The sequence below is a fragment of the Macaca mulatta genome, chromosome 3, assembly GCF_049350105.2.
Source record: "Macaca mulatta isolate MMU2019108-1 chromosome 3, T2T-MMU8v2.0, whole genome shotgun sequence".
Classification (NCBI taxonomy): domain Eukaryota; kingdom Metazoa; phylum Chordata; class Mammalia; order Primates; family Cercopithecidae; genus Macaca; species Macaca mulatta.
The window spans coordinates 153479249-153491392 of NC_133408.1; the positions used below are offsets into that span (position 1 = coordinate 153479249).

Below are 12144 nucleotides of genomic sequence, written 5' to 3' on the forward strand. Positions count from 1 at the left end.
AAAAGAGATATATTCCTTTTCATATAGTTGTGGGGTACATACAATGCTTTAAAACAGAGGAATGACTGAAATTTGATGATGTATAATGTATTTGCTTAGAAGAAGAGAATTATATAAACTTCAATTTCATCTTCTATTCATAGGCATAAAGTGATAATAAGGTGAATTGTGTGCAATAAACTCAGTTATTTAGTCCAAAAGAACCATCTTCAGAAGAGCTATCTTAAGAAAAAAACATGTCCTCAGTCTCCAATTTATGAACAGGTGATGTTCCAAAGTTTTCTTTGTGACCCAGAAGATGCTATAATTTGGAAATCATTTTCCCATAGAAGCAACGCCATAAATATTAGTCTCCCTGGCTAGTCCCCCAAGACTTATGGAACCATAACATGATTAATTTTGAAACTATTTGTTTTAGCCTGGGTCCTGGTAGCAGGAATGATAATGAGGGAAAACAGCATTTCTCCGTTAATCTTGAGCACAGTACTAGCCAAGTACTACACAGGATTGGAAACTGTGGAATTTATCACAGGAATGTCATTAATACTACCGTTTTGAGTATCTACAAAATGTCAGCAACTGGAATAGATGCTTGTATGTGTTAGCTAATGTATTCCTCATAGCAACTCTGCCAAGTAGAAATTATTATCACTATTTTACACTTGAATAAAATAGATACAAAATATAATTTTCCAAGTACAAGTAGATAGTAATTAGTTAGAATTAAAACCCCAAGGCCTTGCCTTACTTTAAAGCCCTTGCTGTTTCCATTGTGCTTCAATGTTTTTGGAATTCACAACCCTCCATACACACATGTACTTCAGACCCCATGAGTCTCATACTACTACGGAACCCGTATCACAACATACTTAAATCTGCCATGTACTCTGTAGTGCTCTCTGCTCTAAAATCAGGCATTTCCATTTTCTCAATCCAAACTCAAAGTGCCTCTGTGCAACTGACCTCAATGGGTATAAGATTGAGAGAGCTCCTGCCACCCTCAAGGGGTCTGCATTTAAGAAGGAAAATCTCATACACGCGTGTGCACGTGTACATACATAGATAAACATACAACACACACATACATACACACAAACACACATATATGTAAATTTTAGGCAAGGTTACAAAGTGAGGTGTCAGACTAGGGAGGATTTTTTGAGTTTGATAGGGCCCAGGGCAATCAGATCCACTTCAGATATCTTCCCTTGAGGTCTTTAACCCTGAGTTATTCCTGTTGAGGGGTTGGGGTAAAAACTTGGAATAGGGATGAGAGTCACAGTTAGCAGAACTGGAGGAAGGTGAAAAACTAAGTTGGCCCACTTCATAACGGTGCCATCTTCCTTTTTCTTCCTTTTTTATTTTCTATTTTTTTTTTTGCCAGGAGGATTTTTGGCTCAGAAATAGTGGGCCCTGCTTTATTTTTACAGGCTGCAGATGGGCTTCAGGTGGGGAGGATAGGCTCCCAGAAATCCCAGAGGATCCATTTGAGGCATGGCATTCATAGCGACTCCTTTCAGCCAGAGCGTGAGAGACACCCTGAAGGAGGATACCCTTTTGTTCCTCTTCTCTCAGAAAAGTTTCAAAACCACCCTAGGGAAAGTCTAGGATGGGATATGTACTTCCACAAAACCAGGAAGCCATGAAACCTTGGTGGACCTCCAAGGAAATGCGAAGCCAGTTGGCACCTTGCTGTCAACCAGCTGGTTGCTTCCAAACACCCTCCTGATGGGCCCTGCACAGCTGTGTTTTATGTTTCCACGTGGCCTTGCCAGAGGTCCCTCCCTTAAACAGACCCAGCTTCCACAATTAGTGTGGACTCAAAACGAGTTGGTTATGGCATACATGAGGTCCCAAAGGCCTCGTGGGGCTATTTACACCTCTTTGGACTATTTCCAGGACCCCAGATTATACTGTATGTGTAAATTAAGGAAGTCTCACAATCCAACAGCTCTGACTGAAACACATAACGTAGCCATATCTTATGCCCCATTTCCCAATGCTTTCCTTGGCCTCACTTTCACAATTTTACCACCCTGAAAGATAAACCCTCTGTATTCTTAAAATTATGTTTTAGAAAGGATTTCTCTCTTTCCTATTCCTGAACGTACCTGGTTCTTTTTCTACAGTACAAAAATTAAGGACTAATCAATTTTCTCCTTTGGCCTTAAAGTCATTTAGAACTTTATTTGCATTCACCTGGCCAAGTTATAAATACCATCAAACACCTATATCATGCAGTTTCTTTACTTAAAATAATAAATTGGTTTCACTTAATAAAATACAAAACCAGATGAAGTCAACCGGTGTACCCAGCCATTAGGAACATACATTTAGCAGGCAGTGGGGAAAAAAAGCCAAGATGCTGAGAAGGGAGACCACCCCCAAGGCCAGTAAGTACACAATGTCAGCTCTAGGTCATGTATTCTAGAAAACCTCAAGTGGAAATAATTCTTATTTCATTTTTTATCTATGGCTTCTATTGTATACCCAGATAATCTGAACTTGGTTTTGCTGTTTTCTCCCTCCCCTTCATTTCTCTCTGCTTTTCAAGGCCTTTTCCCTTGGGGCCTCTACTTGTCTTCACAGGCAGCTGTCTCCAGCCACATTTTTCAGTTAGATACTGCTGCCTAACAACTCAGAACCTGACATACAGTTCTTTAGTAAACATTTGCTGAATACGTTTTGGAGCCTGAAACAAGGAAACCTATGATGTATGGAGAAATAATGCAAGTTCAAGAGTCAGGAAATTAGCTGAACAAGATTTAATAATAATAGGGACAATTATGATGTTGGGCTTTTGACAATACCCTTTTGTGTGTCTAACATGCTATATGAAAAGTTTTAAGTATATAAAGTTATTTTAATCAATGTGATGCTAGACATCATGACCCTTATTTGACAGGTGAATAAATAGGCTTTGAGCTGTGAAGTAATATGCCCACAGCCACATAGCTACTAAGTGTAAACTTTACTGAAATTAATATGCATGTCTGTTCAATCCTAAACGAATGCCTTTTTATCCCTTTTGGTCTGGTTCTTCATTTTTTCTTCTCTTAAATGTGGAAATTTTAACATTCACTAAGGTCTCTTTCGGCTTTAAGATAATTCATATATAAGTTGACACATATCTAAAGAAAATTTACAGTTCAGTTAGTTTGCCTTGTTGATTAAAATCTCACAAGAGACAAAGGAATGGCTCTCCAAAGCTGAAAATTTAGAAGCCCTGAAAGGAAAGAGGAAAAAAACTTTGGTGCAGCTTGAGCCTTACAGTTTTTCAGACACAACCAAAAATGAAGTTACCATTGTCTTTTTACAGCAGTCAACATTTACTGATAACTTATTATGTGCCAGACGCTGTGCTAAAAGTTTATATGTATTACTTCACCAAAATCTCAACCCCTATGAGATAGTGTTATGGTTATTCTCAATTAACATATCAGAAAAACAAGCTTAACTCGCCCAAGTTCACATTGCTAGCATGCAGGAGAGCTTGGACTCAAACTCAAGTATCTTCAACTCTGAAGCCTAAAATCTTAACTTTGAGGTTATATTGTTTTGTATGCTATTTTAGCTCATTTGTCTATGTACATTTAATGTGATTTATATCAATGTCATCTTTATCATTGATTTTAAAATAAAATCCGTCAGATATATCAGAAATCTGCTTAGCTTGCTAGGATATGTGGTGATGCTTAACAAGTATCTCATGATGCATGCCTGTCAGTGCAATTAAATATCTTTGGGTCACTCTCAATCACATGCCTATGAGTTACAAGCTCTACCTCCCCCTCTCTCTACAAATTTCTTTCTGTCCAAAGTGTATAGACTATCAGGCATCAAAAGAAAATAGACAACCCACACCAATGTGGAGATTTGCAAACTCTAACATGAGAAAAATCTCCGCAGAGAAAACATAATGCCTGGGTGGGTGATTGACTTAACAGAAATCCTACCTAAATGTATTCCCACATTCATTCATTCCATACTTATTAGAAGGGATTATTGACACTTTGAGAAGATACAATCTCAGGGACCCTGATAGCAAATTAACTTTTGTATTAAGAAGAATTGAAGTTAGCTGTTATTCTCTACACTAGGGCAGCCTGATTTTCATTTTAACTATAACTGATATTACACACTGTTACTAATCTATTTGCAGGTATAAAGAAAAAAAATCATACATATATGTATATATGTTCTGTTTTTACTTTCTGAAAGAAATAACCTCCAAATTAAGCTACATAGGAAATGTAGAAATGCTCAAAAATGACCCATTTAGATTCTGTAACTATTTGGAGAGAGGAGGAGATTTTAGTAGCTATAATTTTTTGATCAAATAAGTATTAGTTCATTTTTATTTTAACCAAGTACACATTTTGTAAAATAACACCAATAAGGTGTGTTATTTTTCTCTAACCAAACTCTTCACAATAAAATCCAACTGCAATATTCATTTAGAAATTTGATAATGCTCTCTTGTGTGAGTTTTAGGAATATTTGAAACCCCATTGCATATAAATTATATCATGGAAAAGCTGTATAAATATTCTATTATGGCACATGCTGTTCTAAGGATCTGTCAGGATTTCCTTTATACACTCCATTTTGAGTGGTATATAAATCAGATGTAAAAATTCATGTTGGACTGAAACTCAGCACAAAAAGCCTCCTCCAGAGGCAAATGCTTTTTTCAAAATGTGGTTTGAATTATGTTGGTCATTTTTAAGTTACAGAAGTGCAGAAAATGTATTTGTGGTTTTGAGGGAGAGAGATTTTTTCCATTTTTATAACTCATTAGGAAACTTTACAGGCCTTCAGACCATTTTGTGGTTTAGTTCTTCTCAGGTTTTTCCCCAAAGCAATATTAAAACTTGAATGGTGTCCGCTGTGAATCCAGTGATTACTGCTCTGAATACAAATGTATGTGTGGACACATATATTTCTACGTATCTTCAACTAGGAAAAGTTCCAAAAACATCACGCCCAAGGGAGAAGATGAGGCCTATCAGCTGGCGACTCTTTGTCTTGGTATCAGTCAAGTTCGGCCTGTCAAAGAAATCAAAGGAATCCCCTAGCCAAACCACAGTTCAGTAGGTATTGCTTGTAATCTTAAAACTGCATCTTTAAATTGCAGAAAAATCCACTATGTTCAACACTGCCTCTTTTATGAGCTTTTAGACAATAATGCTGCACCTTTTCTAAATTTTGTTTTCTCTAACATATACAGCAAGTTGCAGTGTGTTTAACAGATATTCACTGATGATTAGCTTATTTTTAAAGTATTTAATAGGTATATATTTATGCATATAAATTAGTTTGCCAAATAATGTTGAACTTATTTTGTTTGTGTAGCTAATGTGTTAGAGTAATTTCATAAACATCTAAATTATTATTTTAGCCTATGTAGAGATTATTATTAAACTGTCTCTCCTAACAGCATCAGTCAAAATCAAAGAAAGTTTAATTTAGACCAAGAAAGTTGGCCTAATTCACAAAGTTGATTAAGTCAATATTTCAAATGACTTTAAAGGAAAATGAAAATAAACATAACGTATATGTTTGAATTGCTTCCACCTATACTGCATTTAGTTTATTAATACATTGGAACAATGCATTTAGTAGTTATTATTTATCCTTTAAAGCATAATTTTTTAAAAAATTTCCCAATATCATATCTTATGCTTTGTATTAAATTCCCCTTAGAGAATTAAATCTGGGTGTCTTGATTCCAAATACAGTTCCCTTTCCTGTTTCCTATATTACACTATTTCCAGTACAGTTACCAAAATCCTTGGGTTTAGGGACGGTTAGGATGGAGCACTCAGAGGATGATCAAACATTTGCCTGTGGCTGGAGCAATGTAGAGTTTCCCTCTGGGATACTGAGGAAAGAAGGGGTATCACTTCTCATGAACGTTTTATCTACTTACCTAGTGTCACAGAAATTAGCCAGCTATGTACTATCGAGACAGCTGAATGCCAGTTTTTCTTATTTTTCACATTAACAAGAGAGCAAGGTTACTAATGAGGGGTCACATCCCAAATCTCTAATCTATATAGCTGAATATCCCTATTTATATTTGGGTCATTTCTTTGTTCTGCTCCATTGACTTTTACTAAATTATACTAATTTGTGTTCCATAATGTTATCCTTGGTTATAATTAATGAAATTGTGTGTGTAACTCATATATGACTCATGTACTTATGTCTTTCTGTTAATCATTAAGGTCATTTCTTTTATAATGTAAATTAACATGTATCACTTCAAACATCCCTGTATAACTCAAACCATTATTAAGAAGTTATTTGCAGCTTTTGGGAGAAGTTTACAAATTGAAATATAGTTTTATGTTAATCAAAACTGTTTCAAAGTAAAACATAGACATTTAAAAACCACTGAAAATAAATGCACTTTAAATATCAAAGTAAATAATTTTGTATGTGAATAATCTAGATTTTAAGGTTTGAACAGGAATAATTTATAACTCATTAGGCAAGTAATATACACAGTGCACTTCTCTCCCAACCTATTGTGTTATAGCCATATCTTTTTATTATACTTTAAGTTCTAGGGTACATGTGCACAATGTGCAGGTTTGTTACATATGTATACATGTGCCATGTTGGTGTGCTGCACCCATCAACTCATCAGCACCCTTCAACTCATCATTTACACCAGGTATAACTCCCAATGCCATCCCGCCCCGCTCCCGCCTCCCCACAATAGGCCCTGGTCTGTGATGTTCCCCTTCCCATATTTTTTTCTCACATTTGTAGAAAGGATAACCCACTGCTATCATTTGAATAGCTTTGACCTTGTTAAACCCTGGCACCATTGCTTTTTACATAGCAAGCAGTATATTTTTAAAGAGTGACTTTCTTACAACACATGAAATAAAGAATAACATAAAAACTTTAAGATTATGAATAAAGTATGTAAGATATATCCTCACCTTGATTTTACCTTTAAGCAGCCTTTTATTTGTCTGTTAGGAACTTCTTTCCATGGTTTTACAGGCTCTGGCTCTTGTTCTTTCTTTTGACAAATGAATGTATAATTTGTGCCATTATTATTTGACCAAAATGTACCAACAGAAGTTTCATAACGTATACAAAACTCAACTTTACTGCCATCTTTTTGATAAGGAGGAACCAATGAAATCTTAAAGGAGAACTGGTCAGTTTCACCATCACATGAATTAGGAACATATTCTGCTAAAATGTCATAATGTGTCTGCCAGTCATCTAAAGACATTCGTACATATACTAACTTCTCAAAAGAAACATTCAAAACTCGAATAATACCCTTGATACTTGTAGACCCAGGAAGAGACTCAGTTGACTCCAGTATTGCTTTCTGTTCTTGGAGTTGTTGCATAAGATCTTCTTTTGAAGAAGGCAGGTCAAACAGTGGGGCTAAAACATATTCTTCTGTGTGGAAAATGTCCGTCCCTAAGTCAAAAGTGGTTGAAGCACTCGGTAATTCCCAGCAATCAAATTCTTTAACAGACACGAGATTGAATCCAAAGGAATCAGCAAATGAAACTCTTCTAGTACCTGAAGATGGGGTATCCAGGTATATGTCTTCAGAAGAATCAGAACCTCGTCTACTCGGTTGAGGGGAGAAACCAGGTTTGAAAGTAACTTCTTCATCTTCACAAAGAGAGTCAGATAAATTAGGAACTTCTAAAAAATTATCTTTGCTAATCTGACTAGGTACTTCAGAAGGCTCCATTGGGCTCTCTGATATCAAATAAGAGAGAACTGTTCCACTAGTAGAGGCTGACATTTGAGACACTGAGGCTTAAAATAAGTATAATGTTACAGTTGACATTGCAAAAAGAAGTCAGCTCTATAAATAGGTCCAATGGCGTGTCAACTATGCTAGCCTGCAAACTATGCTAGCCTGCCTCTAAAGGCCTTGAATATGATAGCATCCATGCTACTCCTGCCAGTATGTTTCAGATTTAACTCACAGTTTTTAAAGTTGCATTTGTTTATAAGCTAAGTTCCAAAGAGGTATTTTTAAATCATGTTCTGCTGTATTGGAAATCCTGGAACTTTAAGATAAAAATATTATTTTAATTAGTTGATGTTAAAAATGGAAATACTTGAGATTATATGCAGTATTGTATCCTGATTTTTTCCACTTCCTTCATAAGCGTTTCTCCACACCATCAAAACCTTTTATGTAGTTTCTTCATCCTATGTATACAGTAAAACTTACGTATACTTTCCTTTATATTTAAACATTGAGATTGCTTTCACTTCTTGCCATTGTAAAAACTGTTGTGATAAACGTCTTTCTGCATAAAAGAAATGGAAATGTGGATTTTTAAAAATAAAATAAAAGTAATATCACAGTACTGAATATGTAGTTTGAACTACATTAATTCATGGAGCAGGTAAGTGCAAACAGAGGAAGATAAGAACATTTTTAGAACTAGAGAGATCCAGAGCCTACTAATAATGATACCTATCATTTTCAGGGATTTATAAATGTATAGTTTTTATTACAAAAGGGTTAAATAAAGGTGCTGAAAGTTCTGAGGAAGGAAACATGATTCAGATGGGGAAGGTATCATTTTAAATAAAGTATGAAGGGTAGGTGGAATTTAGACATGCAAGGTTAGAGCAAGGTAGATTGTCCAAGTAGAATAAATAGCCCAAGCAAAAACCTAGAACAAAGAAGTAATCAAATTCATTATTTTGAACATTAGTACATTCATTTTAATTAAGCCATGGGAAAATACAGACAAGATATGTGTTATTGATTTGCAAATATAAGTGGGCTAAGGTAAGCCTGACCCAGGACTTATACATTTATGTAGAATAAAACATTCTTTTGCAAATGGCCATTTTATGCCCTCAAAGCACAAGTTGATACCATCACACCTTGAAATTTGATATGAGTTTTAAAGTATGAACAGCCTGCTTAAACTGTCACTTTTTTTTATGTCATAAAACCCAAGTTGGGGGATGATAATTTTTGTAAAAACTATAAAAATTTTAACTGCACACGATTTGACCCAGAAATGCCCCCAGCTAAAAATTTGCTCTATCAGCATAGGAAAATATACAAAGATAAATACAGATCTATGTTCATAACAGAATTGTGTGTTTAACAATCCCTACAAATCTGTTAAATGTCCCTCTTAAAAGAGCATTGGATAAATAGCATTACACCCGTACAATAGAATGTTTTAGAAGGATAAAGTAGCACTTTATGTGCTAATATGGAAAGATAGGCAAGATAAATGGCTAAGTGAAAAAAAATGTGTACAGATATGTGCATAGAAAATTCCTGGAAAGATACAAAAGACAATGTTAGCAGTATTTACTTCTATCCACAAAACTTACAGATGGCAGCGGAATGGGGGCTCTATTCATTTTACTTTATAGTCTGCTGTACTGTTTGAAATGTTACACGTGAGCATGGTTTTCTTTCCAAATATCTATTAATTAAACTGAAAAAATAAATAAAGTGTGAAAGGTGACTGACTAGGTTTTCTTTTTGAAAAGAGCCCAATAGCATAATTTCTTTCAAATGAAAACCTCATTAATGTGGTATAACTTATTAGGTAATTTCAATTGCATAAGTAGTGGATGGAGAAATTATTTTCTAAAATTATAAGTGACTATAGAGTCTTGAAGGATAAAGAAATGAAATTATTTGAGCTTTATCTCATTCACATAGCTAGAATGGGTAGTGATCACATGGATTGCTTAAGAATGGGTGATGGCTGTGGAAATGTCTGTGCCTTGCAGATTTGATGACCACAAGTAGCTGTATTTCAAGGTACCCAAAATATATTGCTATGTAGTCAAGGAAATCAGTAACAAAATGCTTTATGGAAATTAGTAAAATAGTTCATATAGCCATGTAAATAATGGGATAATGAAAATTTAAGATATAATAATGTACTGAAATATTTTAACTATCCAGGATTTAGTTAGCAAAGGAGTGGAAATGAAGACCCCTGGGTCCATTTCTTGGCTCTGCTGCTTACTAGTTGAATGACCTTCTGAATATTACTCAAATGTTCTAACCCACAGTTGCCTTAATTGTCAAAGTGCACTGTTAAAAATTAAACAAGATGCTTGTTAAATGTGTCTACTACAAAACCTATAGTAATAGCACAAGTCACTATTTTAATTCTGATATATGTTTGTAAAAGGTTGATTTCTAAGATATATCAATAGATAGATGGATAGGTATGTAATCTAGCTATAGAGAATACATATATATCATTAATAAGTGATTTGTAATTTGTTTTATTTTTGTCTTTTTCAAAGGCTACAGTGTGTAACACTTAGCTTTATAAGACATAATATAGCTAGACATTAGAAAATGGTCCTGTTATTTGATCTAAACTTTTCCCTTGTTAATGTGTCTCTTTACACAGAGCACTACCTTAATTTGTAGTAATCACTGCCTTTCTTTTGGAATTTATAACCTTCACATAATTGTAGACAGTTGACATGTTCCCCCTTAGTCACCACTTAGCTAAAGCAGAGTGATTTCATCTTTTTAATCTCTTCTCACATGTCAATCCTCCAGTGCTTTTTATCATTTTGTTACTCCTCTATGAACTCCTTCCAGCTTGCCTATATTTTTCTGTTAATGAGCTGCCCCCAGATGAATGCAATATTACAGATCAAGTGTCTCTGGAGCATGAAAAGAAATACTAACAGCCTCAGCCTTGTGACTTGGTGTTTGCATTCAGTTAAAATTCACATTTCCTTGCTTTATTTCCATATCACAGATTAGACCAACATCCCATTTTCTCATATCCACTACTACCTCAATTTCAACACAATTTATCACACTCTTCTTCAGCCACTAAGGTATACTGTTTTTAGAAGAGTTACAGCTTTTTCTTTCTGCTTTGTTGTTGTTGTTGTTGTTGTTGTTACAAACTAAAGCTCAAGTCTCCATGCATTTCACAATTTTTGGTATTAATCAAATATTCTCAAAGGCACCATTAACAAAAAAACAGTATCAGTCAGGAACCCAGCAAATAGGAAATAGATGGCATGCTCAAATAAGATAATTCCAGGAGGGTTTATTTACAAGGGTCTATTTATAAAGTGTAAATGCAGAGAAGCCACAAGAACTAGTGTGACAAACTGGGGTCAGTTGCATCAGAGCTTTTACCATCCCTCAAGGGATAAGGGAAAGGAACACTTACCAGAACTTGAAAGCAAAGAGTGCCATAAAGAGTTTACCAACTGGAGACCTGGTCAAGGGACACAGCCAGTTGAAGACGACTTTGCCAGTGATCCAGGAGCATAAATAAACTGAATTCGTTTTTCTCCTTTTTTATGATGTCCTACCAGAGTTACTTATTGGCCAGAGGGCATGGGAACTATTATAGTTCATTCAGGTCAGTCTCCTGCAGCAGAAAACAGGGAAGAAAATGGTGAAAAGGGTGGCAAGTGGATTTGGAGGAGCAAACAGAAGATATGAGATATGAAATATATGCAAATATAATTATATATAACATATATACATATATAACTTAAAATACATATGTGTGTTCCTCTTTATTTATACATACTCCATCTCAATGCCAACTGAGTTTCTATTACCCGATCTTCTACTGTCACGGGTTCAAGAAAAAAAAGGTAAAATATCTAAGGTCTGTCAGCTCTGATCCGGTGAGAATTACAAATAAGACAGATTGAGTTTATTCACAAATGGGTAGGAAAGAATTTATCTATTTTGAAATTAATTATGACTTTGCATTTGTTTCCCATGTTAGCATAGGTTTTTGCAACCTAAAGAAACGTTTTGTCAAGAGATAGTCTGGAACTGGAGTTTTTTTTTGTTGTTTTTTGTTTTTTTTTCTTTTTTTTGAGACGGAGTCTCCCTTTGTCGCCCAGGCTGGAGTGCAGTGGCCGGATCTCAGCTCACTGCAAGCTCCGCCTCCCGGGTTTACGCCATTCTCCTGCCTCAGCCTCCGGAGTAGCTGGGACTACAGGCACCCGACACCTCGCCCGGCTAGTTTTTTGTATTTTTAGTAGAGACGGGGTTTCACCGTGTTAGCCAGGATGGTCTCGATCTCCTGACCTCATGATCCACCCGTCTCGGCCTCCCAAACTGGAACTGGAGTTTTTTAAACCAGAGAGAGATGTCAA

The 12144-nt window shown here is 35.5% G+C and overlaps 1 protein-coding gene across 1 annotated transcript in view; it reads right to left on the reverse strand.

Moving 5' to 3' along the window:
- PPP1R3A (protein phosphatase 1 regulatory subunit 3A) overlaps window positions 1–7977 on the reverse strand; it is a 42389-nt gene extending 34412 nt beyond the window's left edge. The window contains exon 1 of the mRNA XM_001100958.5: window positions 6957–7977. Coding sequence (XP_001100958.4) covers window positions 6957–7792 — 836 coding nt within the window. The 5' untranslated portion in view covers window positions 7793–7977. The remainder of the gene's footprint in view (window positions 1–6956) is intronic.
- Between the last annotated feature and the right edge of the window lie 4167 nt (window positions 7978–12144).